This window comes from Monodelphis domestica, chromosome 1 (genome assembly GCF_027887165.1).
Source record: "Monodelphis domestica isolate mMonDom1 chromosome 1, mMonDom1.pri, whole genome shotgun sequence".
NCBI classification, from domain to species: Eukaryota; Metazoa; Chordata; class Mammalia; order Didelphimorphia; family Didelphidae; genus Monodelphis; species Monodelphis domestica.
Window position 1 is genome coordinate 723,315,424 of NC_077227.1, and position 21,006 is coordinate 723,336,429.

At 55.3% G+C, this 21,006-nt stretch overlaps 1 protein-coding gene across 1 annotated transcript; it reads right to left on the minus strand.

Annotated features, from left to right (window-relative positions):
• Window positions 1-1,081: 1,081 nt before the first annotated feature.
• On the minus strand, window positions 1,082-19,484 carry RPIA (ribose 5-phosphate isomerase A). The gene is made up of 9 exons (XM_007477707.3): window positions 19,116-19,484; window positions 10,569-10,629; window positions 8,317-8,372; window positions 7,532-7,591; window positions 5,885-5,949; window positions 4,619-4,687; window positions 4,364-4,505; window positions 4,169-4,268; window positions 1,082-1,874 (listed from the first exon to the last, which is right to left on the minus strand). Exons 1-9 carry the CDS (start codon window positions 19,467-19,469, stop codon window positions 1,777-1,779), a joined length of 1,005 nt encoding a protein of 334 aa, XP_007477769.2. The 5' UTR covers window positions 19,470-19,484; the 3' UTR covers window positions 1,082-1,776.
• Between the last annotated feature and the right edge of the window lie 1,522 nt (window positions 19,485-21,006).

Consider the following 21,006-nt stretch of genomic DNA (forward strand, 5'->3'; position numbering starts at 1 on the left):
CAAGGTGTTTCTGTATCAGGCTTATAATAGAGGCTTATTAAATGTATGTTGATTGATTCCTTGAAAAAATGGAAGAAAATGGGTGAAAAACACTGCCTATGCTGCCAATATGGTTGCTGTTTTGGGTGGTTTTGCTTAACTAGTTGTTGTATAAAGGATCACAAGGTGGAGGATGTGGTTTGTCCACAAAATGACTGGGATGTATTAAAAAAAAACTTCACTAAATTATGGATAAAAAATAAAAAGCTAAAAACAAGTTCTCGAACCCCAGCAGGGAAGCGAGGTCCGGAGAAGTTGGGGGGTTGGGGGGGGGGGTGAATTCCAACTTAGCTAGTTACATGGCCAAAGGTCTCGCTGCTCTCCAAGGTCTTGAAAGACATATTAGCCCAGATCCTCTGCACCAAATTTGTTCTTGCTAAAAGCTCATTTGGTCACACTTCCTGGCTCTGCCATCCTGGGCAAATCCTCTAAGCCAGGGGTCCCCAAACTACGGCCTGCGGGCCACACGCGGCCCCGAGGCCATGTATGGACCCCCAGATCCCCACCGTACTTCCGGAAGGGGCACCTCTTTCACTGTATGTGGGGGCACCGCACAATGTGAGAGGGGATTCCGCACTGTAACGGTTAGGTTTTCATAGTCCGGTTCTCCAGCGGTCTGAGGGACCCTGTGTAAAGTTTGGGGACCCCTGGTGTAAGCCCAAGGGCCTAGCCTTGTCACTCTTGACTTAAGATCGATACCAAGACAGAAGTAAGGGTTTCAATAAAGAGCAGTAGCTCTACCCTCCCAAAGGGACAAAGATCTGCAAGCAGGACCCCGAAGCCTTGCTCCAGAGGAAGTTCTGGGGCAGAAAGTAACCTGGCTGCATTCCAAGGCCTAGACTCATGGGACTGCTGGATGAAGAATCTCTTGCCACCAACACTCCCAGGACTTGAGTGAGAAATGACTTGGTCTGAATCACACAGCCAGTAATATGTCAGAGGCAGGACTTGAACTCAGGCCTCTGCTTTGGAGAATCTCTGCTCATTACATTTTACTGCTTTTTGTGCTGGACCCCAAGAAGAAAACCACTTGTGAGAGGGCTGAAGTGGCACAGAGTGTTTTTTATTTCAACACACACACACACACACACAGAATGCAAAGAGGAGGCTGAGCAAGGCAAACAAAAACTCCAAAAAAGGACAACAGAAAAAAATCCGCCTCGGGAGAGGCATCTCCCAGCCGTCTGGGTGGTCCTGGGAAAGTCCTTCCTGGCAGGGAGGCCCGAGGGTTTGTGTGCTTCCGTGTGTGGGGGAAGATGGTACTGAGGTCCAAACAGCGGGTCCCCAAAGGACCTGTCGAGTGTGACTACGTATGGTGAGCCATGAAAAGGTAAACTCAAAACACACCAACGAACAAGAATGAAGGCATGAAGGACGTCGGCGGTTCCAGTAAGGCATCAGGGGCTGCTGGCACAGGGGCTCACGTTCTCCCCCAGAAAACCAAACACTCAGAAACTTAATGAGAAACCAGCAGCCTCGTGTCAAGGATTCAAAAATCTGTGTTGGATTTTTTTTAATATTTCATATAAAACATGAAACCAGGTTTGTTTTTTTCTTTCTTTAAAAAAGTGAGTATTTTTAGATAGAAAAAATATATCGGCTTCTCTATTTCCTTAAAAAAGAAGGGGGGCGTTCCATGATGTCTGAGACCCCCTACTCCAGCCGGCCGGCCCGAGGCAACTACATTAAGGCAAAGGCTCCCAGGCTTCCCTGCCTCGGCGACCGGCGGGGCCTCGGTCAGTGAGAAGGCCTCTCCCGCACGCTCACCGAGCCATCTTCCATGCCAAAGTAGACTCGTTCAGCCATGTTGATAAACAGACCCGTGTCCACGACGCCTGCAAGGAAAACAAGAGCTAAAGCACCACTTATGAAGTGGCCTAAACTCCTGCCTCAGGCACTGCCCGGGGTGGTCAGCCGGACACCTAACAAGCCCCAGGGGAGACTTTGGCTGCCCCTCCTGTCCAATCAGACTCTGAGAAGGGGAGGCTCCCTGAGCCCCACCAGCCACCACAGGGCCTTGGGCCGGACCAAAGACGTCCGGCCAGTCCCTGGGCCTAGACTGGGCAGCTGTCCTGGGGGCAGGGGCCAGCCACCAACAAGGGCGGCCCACGAGAACCCCCCTGGGACTCTAGCACTCTCTGGCCCTTGGGCGCCTGGCACAGAAGGCGGGCAGCCAGAGGGGCACACGGAGCCTCTGAGAAGGGCAGAAAGCCTAGAGCGGCCGCGCTGGCCCTCCCTTCGAGGGTCTTTCCTTCACCCCTTCGGGCAGGGCTTGGATGGGCCGATTCAGGACCCTCAGTGGGGGTCCAGAGAGAATCTTGTGAAAAGCTGCTTTGGGGAGCTCGGCTCCACACAGCCCTGGGCCGAGGGCCCGGAAGGCTCCGGCTCTCCTCGTGAGCGAGGGTCCCTGGGACGGCTCCTCTGCCACTCCAGCACCCCCAAAGCCGAGGTGGGAGACGACTTCTACCCGGCCGCAGGGGGCCTGAGCGAGGAGCTGGGGGTCAGGGTTCCTTTGGAGAAAGGGAAGCCTTAACAAAACAAGGAACTCGTGCCAGGAGAGGCAGAAGCGAAGAACTGGGAATGCAGAGCCTGGAACGGTCCTCCCCCCCATCAGAACTAGGAGGGGGGGGGGGGGTCCTGCCAAGAGGCAGGGAGGCTGGATGTCCACTGGAGCTGCAGCTGCCCCCCCCCAAGCCTTCGGGTCGCTTCTGGGCGCGCCATCCCAGGGGTTCCTGTGGGCCCTCTTCCGGCCACAAGCCTGACGCCGTCACCCAGGAGCCGAGGAGCTCCCGGCAGCCAGCGCTACCTGCCTCGCTCCCGCCTCTGAGGCCCCCCACCAGTGCCCGGCACCCAGCAGGGCCTTGGAGAAATGCGTGTTCCCAGACGGCCAAACATGAGCTCACGGCCCGGTCTGAGGGAGTCCTTCTCTTCCCCGATGGAACGCGCAGCTTTAGCGACAAGCAGAGGGAAGGGGAGAGAAGCGGATCCTTTCAGGCCTGCGGCCTCGGGGTGGGCTCACGCGCAGCCGCCAGGGCCAGAGCGGGCCTCGGGGTGGGCTCACGCGCAGCCGCCAGGGCCAGAGCGGGCCTCGGGGTGGGCTCACGCGCAGCCGCCAGGGCCAGAGCGGGCCTCGGGGTGGGCTCACGCGCAGCCGCCAGGGCCAGAGCGGCCTCGGGGTGGGCTCACGCGCAGCCGCCAGGGCCAGAGCGGGCCTCGGGGTGGGCTCACGCGCAGCCGCCAGGGCCAGAGCGGGCCTCGGGGTGGGCTCACGCGCAGCTGCCAGGGCCAGAGCGGGCCTCGGGGGCACACAAGGCGCTCACTCGCTGGAGGTCTGCCCGACACAGAACTTGAGGCTCCAGAAGAGCGGCTGGCGTGGGGAGGAGGGAGGGCGTCCCCGCTGCGCCTCGGCCAGAGGCTCTCCTAGGAGCGCTCCAGGCCTCTGGGAAATGCGGGGGAGACAGTCGGGGCCTCCCTTGGGCCCGGGAGGTCTGAGCCTTCTTTTCCTTGGAGGGTATTAATACATTTTAACCACTTCCAAGCCTTGGGGTGTCCAAATGGCTTTTGCACTCTTTGCAAAGGTTTACTTTTGCTCGTTCTAACTTTAAAAAAGAAACTGCATTTACGGCATGAAAAGGCAAACAGCCAGCACTCCTCCCGCCTCTAAGCTTGCCTGCTTCACCGGCTGGCCTTCGCCGTCGTCCGCAGCTTCCACAAGACCTCCCCCCCCCCCCCCAGTTCCTTGTGCTGACCCGGAGGGAGGTCTGGGGGGCCGGCCGGGCAGACCCTGCCAAGGGCTGGATGCTCCAGCCTGAGCCTTAGCAGGAGGGCGGCTGGGGAAGCCTGGGCTCTGGGAAGGACAAACACTGCCCTCTGGTGGAGAGAGGAATTCAGTTAAAAAGCCCAGCAGCCCAGCATGGCCGGGGCTGGGGGGTCTCTGGGGGTCCCTCCACAGCTCCCGGCAGTCCAGCCCTGGCGCTACGGAAACTAGAAGGACCCTCGAGGGCTTCCGGTGGCGGAGGGGAGGCCGTCGCAGGCCTGAAGCGAGGCTTTTAGGGTGCCCCCCAGACAGAGGGGAGCAATGGTTCCTCCTCCGGCTCCCCGTCCCAGGACAGGCGGGCCGGCGGCTTACCGGGGATCATCTTGATGGCCGTGTTCACCTCACTCCACGGGTGCACGCGGTCAAACTTCCAGTCCAGCAGGAAGTTCCCGTTGTCCGTCACCACGGGGCCCTGGGGAGAGGCGCGGGTCAGGGAGGCTGGGGGAGGGGGGAGGAGGGGGAGGGGGAGGAGGGGGAGGGGGGAGCCCCGCCACGCCCGCCACTCACCGCCTTGCGCTCCGCCATGCGCAGCTCGGCCACGCCGCCGAACATGCGGGCCAGCGCCCGGGCCACGGGGACGTAGGCCATGGGGATGACCTCGATGGGGACTCCCTTCACCCAGTGGTCGCCGAGGTTCTTCGAATCCTTCCTGAGAAACGGGGGACGGAAAGACTTCGCAGAAAGCCCGAGACGGAGGCCCGAGAGCGCCCGCCGCGCCGCCACGTCCCTCCCCCGTCCGCGCCCCGCCCCGGGCCGGCTCACCTATAATCGGCGATGACGATGAACCGCTTGGCGTAGCCGGCGACGATCTTCTCCTGGGTCAGGCAGCCTCTGGGGACGGGAAGAAGCACCCGGAAAGGAACTCAGGGGGAGGGAGGGACAAAGAGAAGGTCGAGGCTACTGCAGGGGAGGCGGGCGGCCCGGCGTCGGGAGGCGAGGGAAGCCCGTCCCTGAGAGGCCTCGTGCATCCCCGGCCGGGGTCCCATGTCGTCTCCTCTCCCATCTACTCCAGAAGCTTGAATGGCGCCCTGAAGCATGGAGGAGGGAGGGAGGGATCCCCCAGCTCACCCACGCCCACACCTCGGCTGGGACAGGCCCATGCGAGCCCCCAAGGAGGCTCTTCAGGGGGACACGACTCCGCCCCGGGTAAGGACGGCCCTGCTAACGGGGAGAAGCCTAACTTGTCCTCAGCAGGCCTCCCTTCAGGAGACCAGCAGGCTTCACTCTGGGGATCCCTGGCACACAGCAGTCGTGTGTGTGTGTGTGTGTGTGTGTGTGTGTGTGTGTGTGTGTGTGTCTGTGTGTGTGTGTCCGTGTGTGTGTCTGTGCTCGTGTGTGCGTCCCTGCCTCTCCCTAGAATCTCCCTGCATACAAGGGCCTCCTGGCCTCGGCCCGAGGTGGGCTGGTGGAGGATGACAAGAAGCCCTCATGAAGCGCCTGGCAGGGCCAGACCCCGGGCTAAGCCGCTTCCTGCAGGAGCTCCCATGCTAGCAGGGAGCGAGCAGGCCCAAAGGGACGCCCCGCCGGCCCGCCAGACAAGCTATGGGGATAAACCGGAAACAGTAGGGGGAGGGGCTGGGAAAGGCCAGGAGGTGGGGGGAGGCCGAGGCAGGCAGTCAGTTTAGAGCGGAAGTGAGCCGGCAGTCATGCTCATTTTACAGAGAAAGGCGCCACTGGGGAGGGCGAGTCAGGAGCGGAGTGCCCCGACCCAAGAGCCCGGCACAGGCCAGAGGGAGGGAGGATGGCCAGAAGGCCGAGCTTGCAGAAGAACCACCTCAGAAACCCAGCACTGCCTGGCCCCAGAGCCTGCTCTGGCCTGTGTGGGGGAGGGGCTCAGGGCTCGGGAGGCGGTGCCTCACGGGGGGGGGGGGGGGGGGGGGGGGGGGGGGCGGCATGGAGGGGCAAGCCCGGGAGCGGCCGCTCGGAGGGGAGCCCGCTTGTCCCCGCAGCCTAAGCACGCTCAGGGAGGCCGAGCTCTGGGCCTCTGGGCGGGGGTGCGCCCGGCCCCCGCTTCCCCACAGCACTCACCCGCCACCTTTGATGAGATTGAGGTCGGCATCCACTTCGTCGGCCCCATCAATAGCCAGATCCAGCTGTGGGGAGCAAGTGGGGTGGGTGAGCGGCCAGAAACAGCAGCGGGAGGCCGAGCCGAGGCCCCGCCGAGGCCCGGGCGGATGGCCGGGAACAGGGAGCCTACGGTTGTGGCGACGGGCCGGCCTTTGCCCACAGTGGGGGCGATGCGGGGCTCCAGGAGGCCCGTTCGAGGCATCCAGCCCACCCTTAAGCAGCGCCGGCGACTGACCCCATCATCTGGCTCCACCCAGCAGCCCTCCTCTGTGCCGCCACATGAGGGGCCTCAAAGCTGCCTCCTTCACATGCACCCCTCACCCCCCCACCCCCCCAGGAAAGAAGGCGGGGCGCCCCCTCCCTCCCAGGCTCATCCCATGAGGGCTCCTCCCTACTCCAATCCCCCGCACCCCCCCAGGGGCACCCAGAGCCTCTCCGGCCTTCTGGACCCTCCAAGCCCTCAAAGGCAGGCCACAGCCACCCACAGCCAGCCCGGCCCCAGCTCCACGCCGCCTCCTTCCTGTCTTTCCTCCCTTTTCCCTGCCGCAGGGAGTCTGAAGCCTCCAAGCGAACCCAGTCCGACCTGTCACAGAGCTGAGTGGGAGGGCTCGGGCGAAGGGGACGCCCTGGTGGGAGAAAGTCCGCTTCGCTGATGAGCTCCCCCACAGCCCGCCCCCACTGTTTGATTACAAAAAACCTTCTAATTGTCTATAGATCCAGCTCTTGGGAGTTGCTCAGGATTTGCTGAGCCAGAATTGAGTGTAAATACAAAAATGTGAATGTGGCCTGGCCATCTCTTAATCTCTTTCCTGATACTAAGGGCTTTCCTTCCCTGCTTCACAATTTAAAAAGCCCTGCTACCAGGTGTTTGTGAGCACGTGGCATCTCATCTTTTTTGTGCTTATCCTTTCTTTTCTTAAGGGAAGGAATATGGTGCCTGGGCACATCCCTCCCCTTGGGGTGGAGCCCAGCCAGGAGCAAAGAGGCCCCTCCCCGATGCAAGGACCCCTCAATATCTCACATCTTGAGGTTTGGGGGCACCACAAGCTTCCTGTGAGCCAGTAACCTGGGGAACCCCAAAGCTAACAGGATCCAGAGTCGGGGAGCAGGAGGTGACGGCCCCGCAGCCCTCTGCACGCCTCTCCAGGTCATTGAAGGCACAGCCTGGTGGCTCAGTGGATAGAAAGCCAGGCTTAGAGCCGGGAGGTCCTGGGTTCCAGTCTAGCCACAGACACACACACACCCAGCAGAGTGACCCTGGGTGAGTCACTTCACCCCACTGCCCAGCCCGTCCCGCTCTTCTGCCCTGGCCCCAGTGCGTGCAACGATTCTAAGGCAGAAGGTAAAGGTTTCAATCAGGCCGTGGCTGGGCTGGGGAGTGGCTGAGGGCAGCCGTGAGTCCAGAGGAAAGAAGCCTCCAAACCCTCCCCCCACCCCGGCCGCCAGTACCTTGGGTGCGCCAGGCCGGGCCTCGGGTTTCGCTTGCTAATCACAGGCGGCAGCGGAGGCCCCTGTCTTGGGACAAGCCCACTTTGGGGCACACCATACCACCCAGAACCCGTCAAAGGGGGGTCCCCACGCCCCGGGAAGGGGCGGCCTCATCCTTACCTCGGGGTGCCGGTCCAGGTCGCTCAGGGGGAGCCCATTCTGGAGGATCAGTTGCCGGGCCTGCACAAAGAGCAAAAGGGTCACCGTTGGTTCCTGCAGATTCCGCACCCCGAATCTAAGATCCCCCTCGGCTGCCTGTGCCTTGCTCTGACACAGGCTTCGTGCCCAACCGTAAAGGGACCCATCAGGAGCCCGGAGGCAGATGAGGAGGACCCCAGGGAGGCTGCAGGATTCAGGGGAGACACAGGGGAGGCTCGGGACACTCCCCCCAAGGCCCTGTGGAGGCTGCTCGCTGCCGGCCTGTGTCCCGGGTCTGGTCAGGACTCCGGGGCGCCGTTCCATGGGCTCTGCTGCCTCGGGCAGGGCCTCCCTGTGTGACCCCGGAAGCGCTCACTGGTCTCCGTCACCACCAGAACAGGGGCTTCCTCGAGGCGCCCCTCCCTCAGGCTCTCACCACTTCCCTGGCACCATGGTTCCTGGAGGGGGACAGCCAGCCTACCCGGTGTGTGCTACCAGCCCTCCAGCCCAAGCACGCTCCAACTGTGCCCCTGGTGTTCCGGTGCCTTGTACACAGAGGCCATTTTAATAAGGACGCAGGCTGGAGCCAGGTAAGAGCCCTGAATGCCAAGGTAAGCGCGTGAACTTTTCCTCAAGAGCCAGTGTGGAGGCTCTGAGCAGGGAGAGATGCGATGAGAGCTTGGAAGGAGAGAAAACTCCAACCCAGCCTATCTGAACACCAAGGACAGACCGAGCAAAATCAAGATGCCACAGCACCAGGGGCGTACCTGAAAGGATGTAGGAATACAGACAACATTCAGGTTTTCTTGTTTTACTCTTTCAGCTGTGGAGACAAAAGAAAATGCTTTGAATTTCTTCTTGCCTTCTCCGAGTCTCATCCCCAATCCGTTTTTTTTAAGAGTCCAGAAACATAAATATTCCATGTTGTCACAGAGTCTAGTCTGGAGGGTGGGAGGTTGAAAAGTACTGAATTTGGGGTCGACTTCAATTACAAAAACCAACTTGGGGACAGCTGGGTGGCTCCATGGATGGAGAGCCAGGCCTAGAGTAGGGAGGTCCTGGGTTCAAATCTGACCTCCGATACTTCCCAGCTATGTGACCCTGGACAAGTCACTTAACCCCCACTGCCTAGCCCTGACTGCTCTTCTGCCTTAGAACGGACGCTGGGACAGAAGGTAAAGGTTAAAAAAAACCAACTCAAGTTTCCGTAACAGCAGGCGGCCTAAGGCACGTCCTCCAACCTCACTAAGGTCTTTTCCTGTCCTAACAGGTCTTAGAACACTAAATAATCCTGAAGATCTTCTCCTGATCTGGATTCTATGAGCGGGGCAACAGGTTTTTGTGAAAAGGACTGGATGGGGGATGGGGGCCCCATCTGTGATTTCATCAGGCAGAGGGTGGAGTCCTGCTTTAGAAGCCCCGCTGTGCGATGGGACTTGAACTCGGGAGCTCTGGACAATAAGGGTTCCTCGTAGCACACAACAGGGGCCGGACATCAATTCAGAGCTTTCGCCAAAGAAGCTGACGGTTTTGCTCCCTTTAAGTCAGGCTCAAAACTTCAACTGAACTGGCACTAAACGGGGGAGGGGGCGGGAGGGGGGGGGGGGCTTTTATCAGACACAGGAGCAGAAAGCATTAAGCAAACAACCCATCCAGCTACAACCGCAGCCTTCGGCGGGCCTCGAGGAGCCTCGTCACTGTCTGTGACCTGCCGTCGGCTGGCCAAGGGCTCCAGGACCCGGTCTTGGGTTGGGGGGGCGGTTCTGGCAGCCCACAAGTCACTGAGCTGGTGTTTGTCACACTAACGAAGGGAAACAGGTTCGTCGAGCCTGCTGAGCAGCCCTGAACCAAGGGAAGGCTCCCATCAGCATGCAGGGAGGGGCCTCAGAGGCACCAGGCCAGGCTGGGAACCTGGACTCGGGCCCAGGCCAGAGGGCGGCTTCATGGGCAGGGCCAATCTTTCCCTTTCCAGACCCAGCTGGTGATCCTGGTTAAACAGGGTCAAAGGCTCCAGCCTGACCTGGAGAGCGGCAGGTCTGAGAAGTCTGCGGAAGGCACAAGGGCCCCCAGGTCACAGCTGGCTCAGGGCTGGCCTGGCCTGTCTGTACAAACACCCCCCACCCCCCCGAAGCGAGGAGGGCCAGGGCCAGGGCCTGAATGCAGGGACGCCAGCATCGCTGGGGCTGGGACCTGCGCAGCCCCACACGTGATTCTGGCTTTGCCTCCGGCTGCCCGGGTGACCTTTAACAAGGCCCCGAGCCAAGGCTTTCTTGTCGAGCTAGCCAGTGCCTCGAATGCCTGTTTTTAGGTCTGTTCACTGAGATTTCCTCACTTTTCACTGGCCGTGCTCCTCGGGGAACTTGTCCCAGGAAGCTCCCCTCTGGGACAAGCTGCTCATCTGCCCCCGCCTCCCGGCCCAGACTTCCGGCCCAGCTGAAGCTTCAGGGGGATCCGCTCAGAAACACCAGCCCTCACTGGCGGCACTCGCTGAGATTCCCGCTGAGTGGTCCCACTCCGGCCCCTTGGGGTGCGCTTCCCGCTTCCGCCTTCCCTCCCTCGAGATTGTGGCTCCTTGAAAGCAGGCTCTTTGGGCCCCCCGAGCTCAGTGCAGGCCTCGTACACAAGGCCCTCCGTGGTGACATGGTGAGGTCCCTTCCAGCTCTAAATCATGACCACAGGCTTGAGGCCAATTCTACTCTAAAGCCAGGCAACAAGCACTGATTTAAGGGTCTGCTCCGTGCCGGGGACAGAAAGGAAGAGATAAGCCTGGTCAGTGCCCCCGTTGGAAGGGGGCTGGCCCCAGGCCAACAACTGCCTCTACGAGCTCCATAGAATGAAAGGCTCTCTGGGCCAGGCCTGCATGAATCACAAACCCGTCTGCCCAGCCTTCTCGCAGCTCTGGCTTCCGGGCCGGGCCAGCTCGTTCTCACCTCGGGTAACGCCCAGGCAGTCCCTAAGACTGAGTCTTAGGGGACAGGACAAAGTCTTAAGAACGAGAAAAGTCTGGACAGTGACGTACCAATCCTCTGGACAGCATGGACGATGGTGGAGCCGCTGCCGATTCCCAGCACTTGATTATTCTGCCAAATGTAAGGAAGAGCAAAGGCATTAGTGACCCACACCAGGCCCTGAGAGCATGCGCTTCCTGTGGCCCTGGCAAGTTTCTTCTGGTGTATCTTTGAGCTAGCTATCTTCCCAATCTATGAAGAAAACAGTTCCAGTTGGCTTGGGTAGTGAGTGCTGGTCCTAAAATACCCTCTCTGTTGAAGTGAGAACGCATATGAAAGCATGTGACTTTTCACTTCTTTGGGGTTTTGTTTTATGGCTATTCTTTTGCAAAAAGGAACAATATGGGAAATAGGTTTTGCATAATACAAGTATAACCCAGATCAAATTGCTTGTCAGCTCCAGGATTAGGGAGGGAGACAATTTGGATCATAGGAAACTTATCAGGGGAATTACATGTAATTGGTTAAAAAAAAAAAATACCTCCCCCTACAACAGTGATGGTGAACCTATGGCACGGGTGCCAAAGATGACATACAGAGCACTCTCTGGGCACTCAGTGGCTCCCCCTTCCCCTCTCCACTGCGCCTGATGACATTTTTTGACATCCCCTGCCCCTCTGCCCAATGGAAACACACAGGGTTAGTTGGGTGGCTCACAGGTGACAGGCACTGGAGGGGGCACAGTGTTCCGACCACTCCCCTCCCCCTCTCTGCAGACCTTTCTCTCTTCAACCACTCCCCCACCCAGCAGCTCAGGGGGAGTGCTTCCTCCCTCCTCTGTGTGGGGTAAGGGGGAGGCAGGCACCTCATTTCTAAAAGGGTCACCATCACTGTCCCATAACATGCACAACTTCAGCGATGTAAGGGAACATGAACAGAAGGTGAACTCTGTCAGGGCAATGACCCATCATGGGCCCAGCAGAGAATCCCAGGTTTTCAGGGCTGGAATGGGCCTTGGTAGCCACATCTCTAACTCATCCCAAGTAGGTAAATAAATGGCCACATGGCTCCTGTCTCAAGATTTCCAATGGGAGGGACCCATCCTCCCCCATGGCAGCCAGAGTCCAGGTGGGTGGGCAGGCTGTCACCTCAGGGGGGTGATGCCACACTCTCTTCCTTCTTCCTGGGCAGGAGATGGAGAGGACTGAAGAGCTGAATGACATGCTCTCAGCTGGGGCTTCCTATCTTTGTTATAAGGGAAAGAAGCCCTGTAATATCCAGAAAAGCCCCTCTAAGATAACCTTTAAAAATACCAAAATATTCTAAAAATGGACTAGGAGACTAATTTGAAAATAAACTACCTGCTCGTCTTCATTTCTAAAGATGTTGGTACCTAATCAAATAGAAACAGAGCCACTAAAGTGCAGGGATCCATGTGGACCACATATCACCATGATCTGTGCTCTGCTGTAACTATTCCCAATGTTGGACATCTCCAGTCTAAGAGGCCACAAGTGACCTGTTGTAGCAGAGGCAGAGCCTCTGAGAAAAGGGAGCCTGGGGAGAGCCCTGAGCCCCAATGGCTGCCCTCTGCTTCTGTAGCTCACACTGAGGACACTATTGGGGAGGGGGGAAGCTAAAGGAGTTGTCAGGGGTCAGCCTGTGGACCCCCTGGCTTCAGTCCCTGGTGATCTATTGGGAAGGAAGCCCAGCCACCATTTTTTACAGAAGCTGATGCTGACTGAAGAAATAAATAAGTAAATTTTGTGATCGTTCCAGAGGTTCCATGGCAGGCAAGAAGCCCTGGACGGCCCCAAGTCAGGGACAGAAGAGGACTTGGAGAGCACCCAGAGGGCTCGGGATTGCTGGGCATGCCAAAATAGCATCCTCCCCGTGGCCAGGTGGGGCGAAGGCAGCAGGCGGGCCAGGAGCAGGAACCGCGTCTTGTGCTTTGCCCTCAGCTTCGCGGCCTGTCAAAGGCCCAGCTTGGCCCAGCTGCCCTTTTGGGAGGCTCTTCCAGCTCTAAATGGACACTCCTGATAGCCGGATCCGTATCTCCAGCAGGAGTAACCCTGCTAGATACAAGAAGGCGGGCCACAGCAGAGGCTCGGGAGGACACACTATCACAAAAGTCTACAAAGTATTCTTTGCTGAGGAGTTCTGGGCGGCTGCTCGACAGCTCACTTCTCTAGGCCTGATAGGGAGCGGGAGCCGACCCCAGACAGCCGCTTCCTGAGCATCCTCCGGGCCTGGCTTGGGGGCCTCGCTAACGAGTTCTGTTTGCAGAAATTTCATCTCTGCTCGCTCAAGCGCCCTGGACCTCAGCCGGCGTCCAGTTATGGATGAACAGCTGCCCGGGGAAACCCTACACCTCGGGAGCTGTGCCCGGACACAGAAGGGCCCTCAGACTGAAAAACCACAGGCCCGATGGGGGAAGCTGCAGGGCCCTGAAGCAAGGCCCCAGGACTGTGCAATATCAATGTCCCAAGACCAGAGGGTTCCCCCCAGCAGGCCTCACCAGCAAACGCCTTCCGTATTCTCCTTAAAGGGGCAGCTGACTGAGTGCCCAAGAGCCCTAATCCTGGATTTGCCAGGTAAGCGCCATGTGAAATGAGGGATCTCACCTGCCGTGGCCTCAGTTTCTCCCCCTGGAAAATGGTGGTAATGCCTATATTTCCTGTTCCACGGGGGAGGGGCCAGGGGCCAAGCCTGGATTTCTTTGCACTGGAAACTCCTTCCTCCCAGCCACATCACAGCCCTCTCTTCAACTCAAAGCAGAAACTGCCCAGAACACAAAGTGAAGTGAGCTGATGAGGGTCCCACAGCGGGCATGTCAGAGACAGGACTTGAGCTCAGGTCCTCTTGGCTTCCAGGCAGCCTTTTTGTCACTACAGATCATGGTGCCTCTATTATGTTGTTGTTCAGTTGGGTCTGACTCTACACAACCCCATTTGGGGTTTTCTTGGCAGATATTTGGAGTGGTTTGCCACGTCCTTCTCTAGTGTGCCCCTATTTTACAGAGGTCATTTGCCTTTGTAAATTTTAAAGGGATACATAAATTATGCTGTTGTTAGTAACAGATCATTTCAATGGTGGACGGAAAAATGTTGGAAAATACACTTCAAAGAGCAGCTAGGTCTGGCTCAGTGGATTGAGAGCCAGGCCTGGAGTCCTGGGTTCAAATCTAGCCTGAGACACTTCCCACTTGGATGTCCCTAGAGAAGACTAATTTAACCACAATTGCCTGAACTTTGCCTCTCTTCTATCTTAGAAAAAAAAAGGAGGGGTGTAAATCTTGAAATTTCTCAGACTTGTGAATGTTAAAAATTTCCACATTGGGGAATTCTCCATTGGAACAATTCCCTACTGGGAACATTCCCCATTTTGACAGTGAGAACTCAAGACTTGGATCAGGAATGTGAGACCTCTACTCCACCCTTACTTAAGACTGCTTTAGGGGAAAAAACTCCTCACTGAACAATGAGGGTACTGGGCCCATATTTATAGTGAGGCAAAAAGTTCTTTAAGCCATGCCTATTTTTAGAAGTAATACAAAGGGATGCTAAGTACCTATTAAAGGTCAGGCAACTTGTAAACTTGCCAGGAGCAAAGAGGTGAAAACTTATTCAGAAGTTTTTCTGGTTCAAACTTACTAAAGGGATTAGTCGACCCAGCAGTGAATTCAGAATGGGTTGTCCCTTGGAAAAGGTCTACTGTGATTGCTGGATGGAAGAACTTAGGGGAGGTGACATAGGAGAAAACCCCCTATATAAGAAAAAACAGAATCTCTTGAAAATCAATCCTTTTGGAGAATCTCTTATGAGGATCGCTTGAGAAAAATCCTTTTGAGGAAGATCTCTAAGGAGGCTCTGGAGAAGGGAAGCTCTTGGCGGGCAATCTCTAAGGAGGTCTCGCTGGAGCTCCTCTGAGGGGACTCTGTCCCTCTGGAGGCTCTTGAGAGAGGCCCTTTGAAACAGTCTCTGGATGGAAGGCACTTTGAGGAGGACTCTGGCTGGAACTCTCTCTGAGGAGACTCTGTCACTAGAATCCTTGCTTAGGCAGACCTTGTGGTGGGTGATAAAAGACTGACTGATCTCTCTCTCTTAAGACTCAGGTCTAGGCCATGTTGGCTTAAGGCCCTTCATACTTATTTCCTTTTTCTCTCTTTCTCTCTTTTCTTTAATTCCTCATTGTATTATTAATTAAATTCTCTATAAAACCCAGTTGACTTGGGTATATTCATAATTGGGAATATTTCCCTGGCGATCACCTTATATTTGATTTAAAACCAAGACACTGTAGTGAAAACATATTTTCTGCGGTCACAAATTTACTCACCCACTCTTATATCTACTATAATTTATATCTTCCACTATTTTGCTCACTACAGTTTATAGCAGACAACTATTTTAGATGTTACAGTTTAAGCCATATACTCTTTTAAATATAACAGGAGGGAGGAAGAAAACTTTATAAGAACAACAAACAAACAAAAACAAAGGCTTTTAAGCCTAGAGGAAAACCTCTAAAACATTGCAGCTAGGTATTGTAGTGTAGTTGGCTTTGGAGACAAAACCTCAGCTCAAACTCTCAAAAAATACCTAATAGCTGGGTATTTTTATAACAGGCAATTCATTTCACATCTCTAGGCCTCAGTTTCCTCCACTGTAAAATGGGGATAAGAACAGCATCTACCTCCTAGGGTAGTTTGAAGACCAAACAAGATAATGTTTATAAGCATTTAGCATAATGCCTGGCACATAGCAAACGATATAAAAATGTTAGCTGTTATTATAAGAAACCTTGATGTGCTTGTAAATATTAACTGTAAATATTATAAAACCTCGAGGAACAATGGAGGGAGAGGCTGCTAAGGAAAGCTTGGCAGGAAATCTAAATTACTGCAAAGGAATTTAATGATGAAACTGAAAGGATAAGAAGTAGAACAAAGGTGGAAAACATCAGCAAGATTTTTATAACAAACTTTTCTCCAAGGGTGGCTCCTACTAACATCCCAGGCCCAAATGTGTTTATAGAAGTAGAAATGTCACTAAAGAAAAGCAAGATAGGGAGAAGCAGCTGGACTAAACCACATGTGGAAAGGAGGTTACCTCGATGGAGGCCAAGAATTTTCATTGTGGTATGACTTACAGTTGTGTCCAACTCTTCTTAATCCTATTTTGGGGTGGTTTGCCATTGCCTTTTCCAGTTGATTTTACAAATAAGGAATCTGAAGCCAAAAGGACTAAATGAACTGCCCAGGGTTACACAGCTAGTCAATGGGTGAGGCTGGATTTGAACTCAGTCCTTCCTGACTCCAGGCCCGGTGATCTATCCACTATGCTCCCTAGCTGCTCCGCGTGGTATAAAACAGAATCTTAAGGCACCTTAAGTAGTAAAAAACATTAAAAGTTTGAAAAAATATAGAACTGATTACTGCCCCCAAAATTGAAAATGTTAATAACCAATCCACAGAGAAGGTCACATGGTGTAAAGCCAGAAAGCTCTGCCTGTAAGTAGAAACCCGGATCCATCCGGCCTGGCTACCATTTAAACTCAGGAGTCTCTTGAATTGTTAGAAGGAATTTTTTGACTTGGGAGTTCTCTATGCTAATAAATGCAGGTCCTCCCCATAGACCTTTCCCATCAATACAGTGATATGAAAAGATAACCGTGAGAATCCTATTTAGGAGAATGGTCCTCCACATGTGCTCCAGGCACCTCTGATGAGGGTGGTAAAAGGGACAGGCAGATTCTCACCAGCGATGATGCACAGATCACATCCTGACCATCACAGCTGATGGAAAAATCTAGCAAATGCTCAGGAGGCAGCTAGGTAACCCCAGGCCTGGAATCGGGAGGCCCTGGCTTCAAATGCGGCCTCCGCTGTGTGACCCCATGCCAGTCACTTAAGCCTAACTGCCGAGCCTTGGACTCTCTTCAGCCTTAGAATGGGTACTAGGACAGAAAGTAAAGGTTAAAAGAAAACGCCTAGAAGGAGCAGGAGCTCAGTTGTTTGCTGACCAAAGACAATCACCTAAAGGTTCTCTTCCACTAGGGTGGCTCCTGTGCATGTGGCAAAATTCTTGAAAGATAACTGACAGTGACAACCATGGTCAATGACTCTTTTTAAATTATTATTAGATGAAGGATTTTTAATTTTTTATTATTATTTTATTCATTATTATTTTGTTAGTTTTTAATTTTATTTATTCTTAATTAGTTGTTTATTGATATTAGATGAAGGATCGGGCACAAAACAAAAGTTGGTGCAAACACCGGTAAAAGAAGGGATCCCTCTAGAATCTACCGTCTATGGCAAATGAGGTTTGGCGATTACAGAGTTAGGAAGGCTCAGAGCAACTTAAATGTAACCTAGAATCAATCCCAATTAGACCCAGGCACAAAGTAGAGGGAGTGACCAAGCCAAGAATGCTGGCCAGCCCTAAATCAAAGGATTAGACAGAGCAGGAAAAGATATGTAAAAATCCACAGACAAGGGTCAAAGACCAGGCCAAGATATGTAAAAGCCAAAAGACAATGGCCAAAGAGACCAGCAGCCCGAGGCAAGGGTGGAGGACCAGGGAGGGTCAGCTGGGTTAATCCACTAAAATGCAAAGGAGTCCCCACCAAGGGGACAGAGTGAAGCCGGGCTGAGCCAAAGGCAGAAGGAAAGGCTCCAGGTGGTTCTTTTAGGGAGCCCAGGCTTCTCCCCATACACAGACCCAGCTTTTTCCAGTCTTGGGGTGATGCCCTATTTCCGGGTCCCTAAGAATCCAAACTGAGGCCCATGGCGGAGAAGTATGCAAGAGGCCTCAAGGGGTCATGGGGACCTGCATGAGCACTATGGAGACCGGCCAGCCAGCAGGATCACCCAGAAAGGAATAACCCAGGGGCAGCCCACATGCGGCTCTAGAATCCATAAGCTGTCAAATGAACGAATGAATGAATGAATGCACGCTTATGAAATGTTGGCTATGGCAAAGGCCACCCAGGTAACAGGCACTTAAAGTCCCATCATCCCCTAAGGCGGGTGCTGCTATGGACACATCCACGTATGGCCCAGGTCTGTGCAGCTTCCGGTCCCCATCTATAAAATGGGGGTGGGAGGGTAGCCTGGAGCCTCTTTCCACTCTGAATCTACCCTCGGGGATGCCAGGCGGGAAGGGGAATTCCTGGGCAGATAAGGGGGGGTCGGGAGCCCAGCCTTTCACACCCCAATCCCCCCCCCATTCTAACAGATACTTAGGAGGGGGCAGACCCTCCTTGGCCCTCGTTAATCCTTTGGGGAAGAAAGAAACTCAGAGGGAAGTGGAAGAGCATTTTAAAACAAGGAGGGAGCCAGAAGCTCAGAGGCTCCATTTCCGCCCCTCACTGCCCCCCCCCCAGCTGAGGGAGGGGGCTTCTACAGCAGCATGGGGGGGGGGGGGGAGTTCTGAGGCTGGACTCAGCCAGCCCAGGCCTTCCCGCCTTCCAGAACTTCCTCCTATGGTAATTTGTTCTCAGGACCCAGGAAGCACCCTCCAATCTTGTCCACATAGTGCTGCGGGGAGGGCCTCCAGCTTTGGTCTCCCCAACATTCCTAAGGGCAAAAGATCTACTTGGGGAGGGGGATAGAAGTGGGGGACTGATGGGGCACACGGAGCTTCCAGCCTGTGTCTCCCCAACATTCCTAAGAGGGGACTAGGAGGGGCCCTGACGGGGGGAGGGGGAGGGCGGTGGGCTTCCAACCTGTGTCGCCCCAACATTCTGAAGGACAGAAGGCCTACTGGGGGGGCAGAAAGGGGGCGCACCTAAAGAAGCAGGAATGGGGTGACTGCTGGGGCACGAGAGCTCCCACAGGGAAGGGAAATTCTCCTTGGCTCCCTTCCAAAGGGGATAATGGATATAATTAACTCAATTTGGAGCCTGGAAACCGCACGGACTCCACCTCCTTTTTCCCTGAAGCTGTCCTCTCCTCTACCCACAAACAGGACTTGTTCGGAGTTGAGAAAGAAAAAGAGAGAACGGGCTGTCCCCACCCGGGGGGACGGGCCAAAGTTAGGGCTCCCCCCCTGTGGCGCCCTCTCGGCAGCCTCCTTTGCCCCCACCCAAGTCTCGGCTCCGCGCTGGTCAGTCATCGCATGGGAATCCCCTTGGACCCGGGCCGGGACGACCCCGACGGCCGTCAGTGGGGAGACACGTGGGGCAGGGGATGCGGGCTACGGAGAAGGAAGCTGTGGCCCGGAACCCCACGCCTCCGAGGGTACCGCTCAAGTTAGTGACTGAGAGAGGGAACTTCCTCGCCCCCCAACACAACTTTGCCCGAGGGCGATCCTGACCCCGCTCAATCTAACAGGTGCAGCCGAGCCGCGGGGAGACTCGACCCAAAGGGGCGGGAGCCCGAAAGTTAGCAGGAACCCGGGAGACTCCACTCTCTCGGGTTACAGGTAGGGAAACTGAGCCCGCGAAAGAGACGACCGTAGGTCAGCCCAGGCAGGGGAGGGATTCGAACTCAGCTCCGGACGGCGTGCTGCCGCCAGCTGCTCCAGGGGGCTCCAGGAGGAGCGAGGCGCTGGCAGCTGGGCGGGCTCCTTGGAGGAGGAGAGCCGGGGAGAGGGTGGGAGGGGGACGCTCACCTCCACGTGGTTCTCCACCGCCGCCCGGCCGGCAAGCCGCTTTGCTTCCTCCGTCTTGGACATGGTCCGGGATGTGTGTGAGGGCGGGGGCGCGGGCTGGAATACAAGTGCGGGCGGGAGCGCGCGAAGCGCGGCCGCAGGCGGGGAGCGCGCAAGGGCCGGGGCCGCGGCCGAGGCCACGACGTGTCCGCTCCCGCCGCCCGAGGGCTCGCGCTGGGGCGGCGGCACGTGCGGCTCTCCCGCGCGCCAGCTCCCCCCGCCCCCTGACGAGGCCCCGCCCCCAGCCCCGGCCCGCCCGGGCAGTGGGGCCAGGACCCGCCCGTAGAGCGTGCTGAAAGGCCCGGGTCGCTGCATCCCTGCCACCGCCTTCCTAGCCGCGCCCGCCTTGGCTCGCCCCGCCCCAGACCTTCCCCGGAAGTCGGACCCCAGCCGAGCTGGAGGGCTTCACGCCAGCCGTCGCTCCTGGGAAGTGTAGTTCTGATCAGGGGCAAGCCCTGCGGCCTCCCGGGAGCTCGGACTACCAGCCCCAGAAGGCAGCGCAACCAGTCAGCCTGTGAACTCTTTTGCTGCACCGGGCATGCGCCAGCTCATCCTATCCATTACTGCGAGCACTGTTACGTGCTTGAGCCCCCGAAGTCCCCTCCAGCCCTTAAGCTCTCCAGCGGTTCTGGGCCTCCTCTCTGAGCTGGGGGCAGCGGGGGCAGCCGCGTTCCCATTTTACAGATGCGGCTAAGTGACTTGTCAGGGGTCCCACAGCTTCGAGGGCTTAGGTAGGGACAAAGGTCCTTTGATCCAGACGCCAGTGCAAATGTTGAGCAGAGGGCACTGGATTGAGTTTTAGTTCAAATCCGACTTCATAATGGGGCGACCCAGCGCAAGTCACTTACTGTACAAAACTCCCTAACCTGAGATTGTAAAACTCTCTAGCACAATGCCTGTCACAAAGTAAATCCTCTGTGTTAGTTATTCCTTCATCTCTGTCTGCCTCAGTTTCCTCGTCTGTAAAATGAGGATGATAACAGCTCCTACCCTTCAGGGTTGTTGCAAGAATCCAATGAGACGATAATTGTAAAGCGTTTATTACAGTGCTTGGTTCTTTTATTAGCTACTAACCTCTGCCTCAGTTTCCTCATCTGTAAAATGGGGATAATAATAGCACCTATCTTTCAGGGTTGTTTCGAGGATAAAGTCAAATATTTGTAAAATGCTTTGCTAACCATAAAAATGCTATATAAGTGATCAATATTATCTCAAGGATTGTTGACAGTTTAAATCCTTTCTGTCATAGCCCTCCCTGAGCCTGCTTTTTAAAAAAATCATAATAGCTATCTTATACTGTTCCTATATGTATTCTATATGATGTGATAAAGCATAATATAATAATATTATTAATAAATGAATGGAAAGAGCATTTATGAAGCCTACTCTGTGCTGGGCCCCTCTTTTGAAGTCTGGTGGCTTTTGGGAGTTAACATTCCAATTGGGGAAGACCTCCACTGATAAAATTTCTGCCCCCTTGGCATGGAGACGCTTGAAAAGGGGCAATGTGAGTCTGGGTAGAATGAAGTGGGGAGAGGAAGTGGAGACTATCATTTGGACCCCTTGGCATGAAGATGAAATCCATGACATACATCATCTCCTCTGATTAAATGTTCTATGTTTCATGGATGTTCTTTAGCACTTTACCATAGTTATTCATCATGACTCCCACCTCTATCCATGACCCCTTGAAAGGACAATGGAGAAACATCAGTTTCCCTATTTGTTAAGGGAAGCTTCCTATAGTGTAGAGAATTGTCATCAGGGTCAAGGGAAATATTATTTGTCGAGTGCTTTGCAAACCGATATCTTAGGACAGTAAAACAAAAATGGGTAACAGGGAAGGGGAGAC